The 10,203-nt window shown below is 39.8% G+C and overlaps 1 protein-coding gene across 1 annotated transcript in view; it reads right to left on the bottom strand.

Annotated features, from left to right (window-relative positions):
• Positions 1–3,599: 3,599 nt before the first annotated feature.
• The window catches only part of LOC138049085 (rhamnosyl O-methyltransferase-like), a 10,952-nt gene continuing 4,348 nt past the window's right edge, over positions 3,600–10,203 (bottom strand). The window contains exons 3-5 of the mRNA XM_068895206.1: positions 9,554–9,855; positions 5,773–6,038; positions 3,600–4,287 (exon numbers count right to left, since the gene is read on the bottom strand). Coding sequence (XP_068751307.1) covers positions 4,242–4,287; positions 5,773–6,038; positions 9,554–9,855 — 614 coding nt within the window. The 3' untranslated portion in view covers positions 3,600–4,241. The remainder of the gene's footprint in view (positions 4,288–5,772; positions 6,039–9,553; positions 9,856–10,203) is intronic.

The raw sequence follows: 10,203 nt of genomic DNA, 5'->3' as shown, positions 1-10,203 counted from the left end.
TTTTCTCGGGGATGAGCTCGGATGTCAGCCTGTAAAGGCCAAACCACAACACCGGTATCTACGTCCGCTACTCTTCGCGTACAGTGTGTGGGTTCTTTGACGTCCCACGAAGTCATTGCGAACAAGGGTTGTGAGACGGGACCTACGGTTTATCGTCCTTATCCGAGAAGACTAGAAAGTCTAACCATTTACAGATGTCATTGCAAAGGCAGCACTTTCTCCTCAGTTTTTTAAAGACCCTTAGTGATGGTCCGGCCGAGGTTAAACCCACGTCATTTGCCGTATCCAAAAAATGGCGGAGTTCTGCGTATCGTTTGCTTTAGCGTCGCACCAAGTGTTTCAGTGTGTAGTTTAATAGCTTCGGCGGTCTTCACTCGTTAGTCTTCGTATTGTCGACAACCTGGGTCGGAGTTCTATAAAAATTTAAATGGGGACAAAAGGACAAGAGAAAGTGGGAAAATGTTCCCGCCCCCGCGGCAACATTTTCATTCTAATGTTCTTGCTTGTCCCCGCCTAGCAGAGAAGGTCTTTATGAATGTTGTCAAAAATGTTACTAACAACAAAGTTAATCAGACAGCGAGATAACATTCACTGCCTTTAATTTAACTTTTGAAATTTTATCGCTTCCAAGCAATGTCGTCCCCTGGGAACGAGATTGGCTTCCAGGTTAAATCACGGCTTGTATAGCTGGGAAAGCCTCGGAGAGAGTCATTCCAGCCACAGGAAGGACTTAACGACTTTCACCGAACTCAACGACGGCCTGACTAAAGTAAAGCAGCATACTGTGTATCCTCAGTTTTGTGTGAATGCATGATCAACCAAGCTAATGAAAAACAAAGAACTTCAGGTTATTTGCATACATGCGCAAGAGGAAATTGTATCAAGCGTCTGTGTGGAAAGGTTTATACAGACCAGAAATATTTCTAGCAATTTAATAGGGGCAGGATGGCAAGCAAGAAGTAAGGATAAAACAGAATAATTAACTCACATTATGCCATTTTAGTCACTTTATAGTTTGGTCCAGTCTCTTCGTGGCAATCCTCCAGCAGAGAAATTCACAGCTTTCGGTACCGAAGAAGCAAATCTCGTCCAAGACCCCGGGTACCGGGATGGTTTGGAGTGTCACACGTTGGAATTTGTCCCGGTAATATCCCCGCTATTCCTGGATAAGGGGAAGGGGGGGGGGGGGAAGAATTTACATTGACTGGTGCATTACTGAGACCACAAGGTTCAAGAAGCACCCCTAACAAACCCATGGTTTCATTCCCTAGCGGTACGGAGGGGCGGTTTGGGTATGGAAACAAGGTGTATTGCTGTATTGAAGTAAATGAAAAGTAGGCTTCAGATCCCACGGAACAGAGTACCAAATGTTATTTTCACACGTTGTACATGCAAATGATGTTACCAAAGCCTTCTCCTAATTATCTACAGTATAAAATCCATAAACGTTGGCCACTCTCGTTGATTCATTGTATTGTTATAATACATGTTACCACATTTGAATGCTTTAAAATGCAGATGGTCATTAACTTGGTACCAGTATCGCTTAGCAATAAAAAAGTGAACTTCTACACTTGCCCAAGATAGGAGAAAAAAATGGCACGGAAAATGCTAAAAAGAGCATTTCTGAGCCTCTAGAATTCAAAATTTTCTGGGGGTGCAAGCCCCCAAACCCCCCTAGCGGCTCGTGCCATTGGCGTTCAAAAGTTGCCTTGTCTTGTTCTGAAGTCTGGCTACGGCCCTGGTGGTGGTGCAGGTGACTGAGCAGTATTTCATCAATTCTATGGTGATCCCAGCTATCATGTGAACATGGGACTCTCAAAATACACTTTCTTTCTATATAGTGATTCAATGCTGACATTGATGTAGCAAAACATGTGTGAAGGAGCATTTTTGACTCCTGTGTATAGGGTGAAACAAGAACAGCGCTCAGCATTTAAAAGTCCAAGATGACGTCTTTAGACAGAAATACAGTGCTGCGTTATTTAAACAAGGGACCTTCCATGAACCAGACTTTTACCGAAGCCATCACCGTGACTTGAGATGAAGAAAATCTTGAACAATATTTTACAGAAAACCAATGGTAATTATTTTTTTCTCTCGTCAAACCTTCCATTCAGATATCCTTTTTTTGTTATTCCATAAAAAAATCGTTAAAATATCAGGAGGGACCATGGGAGATGAAGATTTCAATACAATGACTTGAACACTATAAGGTTTGAGACTTTCAATATTCATATACTGTAGTTCATTATCATATTGTTAAGACAAGTGTTTCTTTTGTTAAGTTTCTATAGCAGGTGAAACACGACTTTGGTATTACAATTAAACTATTCGCTTGTTTTATGAGGACTGCTCTTGAAGTTTTCCTTGTTCCTCGTTTAAATTTGATGAAAAATTGGACGAAGTCTTTATTTGTCGATAGGTTATCAAATAGCACAATAATGCAGAGCAGAATTTTTTATCTTTTAAATAAAATGCACTTTTTGAATCTCACACACACTCTGTGTCACTCTGTGTTTACTTGAGATATTTTGAGATGGAAAGACTGATTCACTTGGAAATGATAGGTCCAATAAATGTTCAACAGAATCACGAATTATGATTTATACTGATATACTTGACCTAAAAAGGTTAAAAACGTGAAGAAAGTCAGAAACTAATTATGGAAGATTAATATTTCAAGTTGAATCACCTGTTATAAATTATGTATGGTTTATTAGGACATATTAGACAATGGATAATGATATGGCGTTATGGCGTTATGGCGTTATGGCAGTTTAGGCTCCCGGCTCCCGGCTAATCGTCGCTAAATTGCCAATATGGCTTCAAAGGAGGAGATGAGGGAGCTCTTACGACAGGAATTCATAGCACTTAAACTAGTACTAGAAATTGGGAAAATTAGCAAAACACTGTCGTGGCAACATTAAATTAAGTCAAACATCATTTTCCCCGACCATTTTTCTTCTCGAGCTCTCTCTTTTGTCCCTCATCTTCGCCATGCAAGACTGATTTCGACTTCAATGAGATGGAAGCTAACCAGCCTCCATTCACTAACTCTTACCATTAACACCCTTTAACGTTATATACGCTTGTAATCTTGACGGGTAGGCAAAGCGGTCAGAAATTACAGTGTTTGTATGGGAATCCGATAGCAAATAACTTCTTCCAAAATTGAATTTTTCACAATTTCTGAATCGCAACGTTTAAATACTCGGTAGAATATTGTATTCACCAAGTTTGAAGGATGTAGCTTGGCTAGAAGACGCTCAGTTAATTTTTTGAATTTTCCACACATTAGTCTGTAAATTTGGCTGGGTAGACAAACGTCTAGACGCGGTCCGCTGGAAAAAAAATTAAAGACAAATGTATGGAAAATTAAAAAAAAATAGCTCAGCGACTTATAGGAAAGCTACATCATTCAAACTTGGTGAATACAATCTTCTACGTAGTATTTTAACGTTTTGATTCACAAATTGTGTAAAATTCAATTTTGGAAGAAGTTATTTGCTATCGGATTCCCATACAAACACTGTAATTTCTGACCGCTTTGCCTGCCCGTCAAGATGGCGTCGAAAACCATGATAAGGCCTAATTCTAGAAAGTTAACCAAGGATTTTTTTATTGTTTTCTCTAGGTAAATAAAAAAGGCTAAGGGATATATTAAGGCCGCAAGATGTACCTTAATGTGCATCTTAATAATGCTACATTAGGAGTGGAGTCCAATTCGGTCTGTAATCCGACTAGGGGCAACAAAATCGGACGACAGCGCAGCGGGAGTTCGATTTGTTTATCACGAGTATTATCACAGACCGACTGAATTGGACGACACGAACTCCTATTATCAATTAAACATAAACATTTCAATTTCCGAGCCAAGAACATCAAAGGCAAGTTATGAAAGAAAATATTGTCACTGTTCAAGGGAAAAAAATTCTCCTTTTTAAAGAAAGCCCTAATTTAGGAGTTTGTGCACTGTTTCTATGGTGCTTGAAACCAAGGTTGTGATTGATACACCCATTAACCCTTCGACTCCCAGAAGTGATCAGCATGTAAACTCTCCTCACAATTTAAATGAACTATCAGTCAGACAGGTATTGAGAATGAAGATTATTATCAGCTCAAGAGGTTTGATCTTGATATGACACCAAATTCTCATGCCTTCCCAACAAAGAAAGCTATGGTACTCATTGGGAGAATGAACGTTTTGATCTTGGGAATGAAAGGGTTAAACTTGAACACTACATCCTTTTCAAAAATCCATTCATGTTCCATGTGGCATTGTACCTGATAACAATAAAAAAATTATCCATTTATAATTAGTAAAGGAAATCGTACGGCCTCCAGAACAATTCTGCAGAAAAAATAAGTAAATTCAGCATCGCGCCTACGGCAAAACGCAGAGAGGTTAAAATTTCAGCTTGAGCGAGTGGTCGTAAATTTTCAAATGCTGGCATTGTTGCTTGCTCAAGCGCGCACAACTTTCGGTGCATTACGAGAGATGGTCTGTTCTGCCGGAATGGAATTACGTTAGTGCCAAGATGACTAGGCTCGATTACCGCCGCTCACTCGAGTTCGGGTATCCTCCCCGAGAAGAGACGGCTGGACGCGTGACCGATAGATTGTGTCTGTGACGTAAATTAAAAATATAATTTATGCGAAGTTAATAGTTGCGGGGAAATAGCATTAGACATCCCCAAAACACTGATTTTAAGAAAACAGAAATTACATAATAATGCTTAAAACGTCTGTGCAAAGTTTCCAGATGATACGAGCTTGAGTTTGTGGTTGAATGATCGCTGTCAGTTTGAATTCAACCGGCGAATCATCAACGAAATCTTCGGCTGCTTTAGCTCTCAGTCGCCTTCATCGGCCCCCTCGTTTTGCCAGCAATAAACGCAACAGTACTTTCAATTGATCTTGAGGAATTTTACTTGCTCTTACATTAGCGAAGTATGAGGAGAAAATTGCAATAGCAATGGATTTGAAAGCCGTATTTTGACCTTGGCGCCAACTGGAAAATCAGTGAAGTTTGCGAACTCAGGCGGTAGAAAACGACACAATTCCCATTCTCCAGCTTCTCGAACACTTTTCGTTGTCGCAATCTTGGATGTTTCCTACCTTAAAGCACTGTAAACCTCGAACAGGCCGGGTAATAGAATACCTTCGCAGCCAAAACATATAATTTATGCCTGACGGATTTGTGCAGGCGAGTTTCTGATTGGCGGAGATTAACAATGGCTCACCTCACGCGTCCAGCCGAGGTTTCGGGAGTGAGCTGGCTCATTTCCCGAAACAGCGGCTGGTAATCGAGCCTACAAGATGACAAGTATGAAGTGTTTGGTGACCGCTTGAATGGCAACAAAATACAACGATGTAATAGAATGCAAACCGGAGCAAATGAACACTGGTTGCAGGCAGGAGATACCACAAAGCTCTCCACATCCTCTAATTTCATTGGTCAAAATTCTTTTGTTGTATATTTTTTGGTTCCCCTTGTTTTCTGAAGCCATCATGAGAGCTGTTGTAATATCCACGTCTAGACCCCAGTCAGGAGCACATAACTCGGCTGCGAACAACTGAGACCATCTTCAACTTGCATTCGCTAACTTTTTTATTGCCTTTTCTGTCCAACTAGTTTGGTGATACTAAAACAATTAGTCCCTTTGCCCTCAAGGGCCACGGGTCAATAGCCCATTCGCCTTCGCCTCATGGGCTATTGGCCCGTAGCCCTTGCGGGCTACGGGTCTAATTGTTAAATATTACACTCACCCGAACATATCTGTGTATCTCTGATCCACCATGTACGTTTGCGAGCGGCCACTCAAAAAATTCTTGAGCTCATTAAGTTTTTTTGGGCCAAAGAGTGTGTAACCTAGCTCCTTTACGAGGCCTTGGCCTGAAACCGCTGGTGCAAGTGGATTGGTGTCTTCAATACAGATGTAGTCACCAGGCTCAGTGAAGTGGTCAAAATGCTCCAATATGCCTTTTACATTTACATGGGCGTCTTCGACCAGAAACCATGGATGCTCCAAAGTCTTGCAAAAATGAACATCATTTTGCAGTTAGAAGTTTTTCAATATAGACTTTTATTAATATCACGCCATACTGAAAAGCACCTAGTGGTCTAATTCACTGTAAGGATATATCATGTGACATATTCCTGACCACATATTACGTGGCTATATTCAAGATTACCAATCCTTTTCAAGACAAAGATGGAACATTCATTTGTCTGGTGGCTATGTCTCTCTATCTATCTACTCTCCCCCGACGAAAAATTCGTCGCGTGGACCTTCCTTGACCAACGAAGCACACGGAAACTCCTTTCTACAATCGCGACTGAAGCACAACTAGATTTAAAATATTTACAATTAAGAATTTCTTGCAGAAACTTAAGCAAGAAAAAGACATTCAACTATATTTAGGGTAACTGATTACTTGTACAACAGGAAAAATTCCGATATAGACGGAATAATTTATCAGCTAACAGTATATATATATATATACTACTCAATATGGTTTAATATGGACTTTAATAAAGGTCTGTTTCGTAGACCAACAAGGAGTTGGACCACTCATCAGTTAAATTCCATGTACACTTTAGCATCGCTGGGGTTTATATACATCAGTAGCGTGATCGTTACAAGATTCAAACTTGAAAAACAATAGTAAAAAAGCATTTGTAAATTTATGATTGGTTGTTGAGGATGCGATTGAACCTAAGGAGAAAATTTCGCTTGTGCCTGCAAGTCGATACGAGTTCATTACGTTTGTTGAGCGTTGCCATGTCCGGTTTATATAGAATATAGAATTTCTCGGTACTACATAGATTACATCGTTTAGTAAGGTTGCTATAAGATTTGGCCTTGGCTAGAATTTTCCAGGAGATTGCGAAGTCTTTCTTTTGATCTTTTAGCTGCCATAGATGTTTGCTCAGTTCGGTGTCATTCTTTTTACTTTCGTTTTTGAATGACATTTGGTGGTTTCGCCATCTCGTCTTGATCTCAGTGGCGGTGAGGCCGACATACGTCTCTGTGCTTTCGGCGGTCGTGATGGTGGCTTGATAAACTACTTTCTTGACTAAGCATTGTCCTTTCAAAGGGCACTTGTCTGGTACTTTGCAGTTGCAGAGTTTGGAGGGTGTTTGTTATGGAGGTGGCATGTTCTGGCTTAGGATGGTTTTGTTGTGTCCATCCACGAGGAAGTAGTGTATCAAGCCACCATCACGACCGCCGAAAGCACAGAGACGTATGTCGGCCTCACCGCCACTGAGATCAAGACGAGATGGCGAAAGCACCAAATGTCATTCAAAAACGAAAGTAAAAAGAATGACACCGAACTGAGCAAACATCTATGGCAGCTAAAAGATCAAAAGAAAGACTTCGCAATCTCCTGGAAAATTCTAGCCAAGGCCAAATCTTATAGCAACCTTACTAAACGTTGTAATCTATGTAGTACCGAGAAATTCTATATTCTATATAAACCGGACATGGCAACGCTCAACAAACGTAATGAACTCGTATCGACTTGCAGGCACAAGCGAAATTTTCTCCTTAGGTTCAATCGCATCCTCAACAACCAATCATAAATTTACAAATGCTTTTTTACTATTGTTTTTCAAGTTTGAATCTTGTAACGATCACGCTACTGATGCATATAAACCCCAGCGATGCTTAAGTGTACATGGAATGTAACTGATGAGTGGTCCAACTCCTTGTTGGTCTACGAAACAGACCTGTATTAAAGTCCATATGAAACTATATTGAGTAGAAAAACATTGTTATTACCGCTCCATTATTGTTGAGCACTATTCTGGATTTATCAGTGTGAAACTCATCTGAAGTTATATATATAAGCTATATATATGTGGAAGAAAAAGACAAATAAACTACAAGTTCATTTGCCCACTCATCAGGGCGACCACGAAAGCTTGTAGGGATGAACTTGTAGTTTATTTGTCTTTTTCTTCCATATATACTACGCTCTACTTCTATGTATTAAGCACTGTTTTACGAAAATCAAGTTTCACACTTTATATATATATATATATATATATATATATATATATATTGCAAACCCTAATTAAGCGACTAAAGTAAAGTTACCCTTAACGTACTATTTAAACTTATATAAAGTTCAAATCCCCGTCAGCCTTCGTACTTTCGTTTTCGCCAGTGCAACCATCCACAATCTCATTCAGCAAACCAACGAAGTCGTCTTCTGTCTGTCCTCAAAACTTTCACTTTCGCGGCCGAACTTTTCCTCACACTTTCACTATAAATATCTCGGCCACCGCCGACAAAGGAGTTTTGTCTGGGAGCACCGCGGTCGGCTCCTACCAATGACTCTTGGTATTGTTTCTCTTTTCCACTTTCTTTAAACGTTCACTTTTCCACTTTGGCTTCTCTCCGGCTTTCCTTCTCCTCGCCGTCTTCTTGTCAGCTGACTTCTTCCAACCCCAACCAACGCCCGTTTTCGTGTATTTATATACATACATTTACATATAATTAACACCGAAGATAATTTGTAAAAGTGCCGCTTACAACTATTGATTACATTGAATACGATACAAACTCTATTACTAGTGCATAACTGAATTTGGGGTATACAATATGCTGTTACGTAATTAAACTTACAGAACTGTAAACACTATAATTTAACACCAATACGAGATGACACAACGCGACAAAACTATTCAGTTTTACAAAATATTTTCTGACAGACCTGAACACTAGCTAAACCAGCAATTTAACAAATTGATGTCAGTTTTTCATGCGTCTCTCCTGTTATTGACCATGAATTCCGTCATGACATTGTCAAAGTAGCTGTGGATCCACGAGGCGATAGCCGAGTTGATTCGCAGACTATTTTGACAATGTGATGACCAAATTCATTGTCAATAACCGGACAGACGCAAGTAAAACTGACATCTATTCATGTTTTACAATAACAAAAAGGCAGAGGGGTCAAAATGAAGTCAAAACACGAGAAGAACGCGAGACAAACATGCCTCGCTCTCTTATTGGCTAATGGCAAAACGGAGACTTTCTATTGGTTAAAAAGTGACAGAATGACGTTTCACAAAATTTTGCATAAATTAAACTCTTCGAAACGCATAAATTATAAATTTATGTGGCTGTCCACTTATTGACAATAAAAGTTAGGCAATGATCGCGCGAGAATTTTGCAGCCATTGTAAAAATTATTATTACCCTTTTAAGAAGTCCAGAGAGTGAGACTTCACACTGCCTAACACCAGACGATTTTACTTCTCAATAGGGGCCGCTTCACGGATGAATGGGTTTACAACATCTACAATTGTAGGTCCACTCAAAAACTATGTCCTCTCTCAATCCTTGCAGATTAATCCTTACTCGTCAATAAGGATCGCTTCACGGATGAATGGGTTGATGACCACCTCTGGTCTTTTATCTCAAAGAATAACATGAGTTTTCGAACATACGGTCCATGGAAAAAAATATTTTTTCAAGTTGGGTATATGACGAAGTGAGTTTAGGTTGTTACGGGATTAAATAGTTTCCCTACCTACCTTCAAAAACTCTGCAGGAAGGATCGTTTCAACTTGCATTAAGTCCCCCTCAATGAACTCAACATGGGTGGATTTTTTTGCTTCAGAGTCCAACAAAGAAAGATCAATGTCCACAGAGATGACACGTGACTTGCAGTCGAACATTTTCAGCATATCCGCTGCCCATAAGGCTGAGCCCCCCTTGTAAGCACCAAACTCGATCACAGTTCGAGGCTTCAGTTCCCACAACAATTGCTGGACTATTGCCAAGTCTAAAGGATCCTTCATAATATCCACTCCTCGCCAACAGAGTTGGTATTTTCCTATTAGGAGCAACCTTATTTTATCATTCAGTAAGTCTCTTTCACGCAGACTACCACTTCATAGTAGCGTATATAATTGCGTTCGACATTAGGAGAACCCAATTTCTAATCTTAGCTATTATGTGCATAGGGTGAGCATTAGCACGTTTTTTCGTTTTTCGTTCGTCTGCTTTTTTAGCGCCATCTTGAATTACGTCATATGTGCATTGATACGTCATATGAGCAAATGACGATCGTACACCTCGTGTCAATTTGCACCGACACGCTGATTTTTGGCAAGGGATATTTTTTCATTAATAATAATATTTACATAAAATGTTAAAAGTCACTCTTGCACTTAACTAGACA

This window comes from Montipora capricornis, chromosome 5 (assembly GCF_036669925.1).
Source record: "Montipora capricornis isolate CH-2021 chromosome 5, ASM3666992v2, whole genome shotgun sequence".
In the NCBI taxonomy this organism is placed as follows: Eukaryota; Metazoa; Cnidaria; class Anthozoa; order Scleractinia; family Acroporidae; genus Montipora; species Montipora capricornis.
Note: the sequence above shows the minus strand (reverse complement) of the source record. Positions and strands in the feature narration are given on the sequence as shown.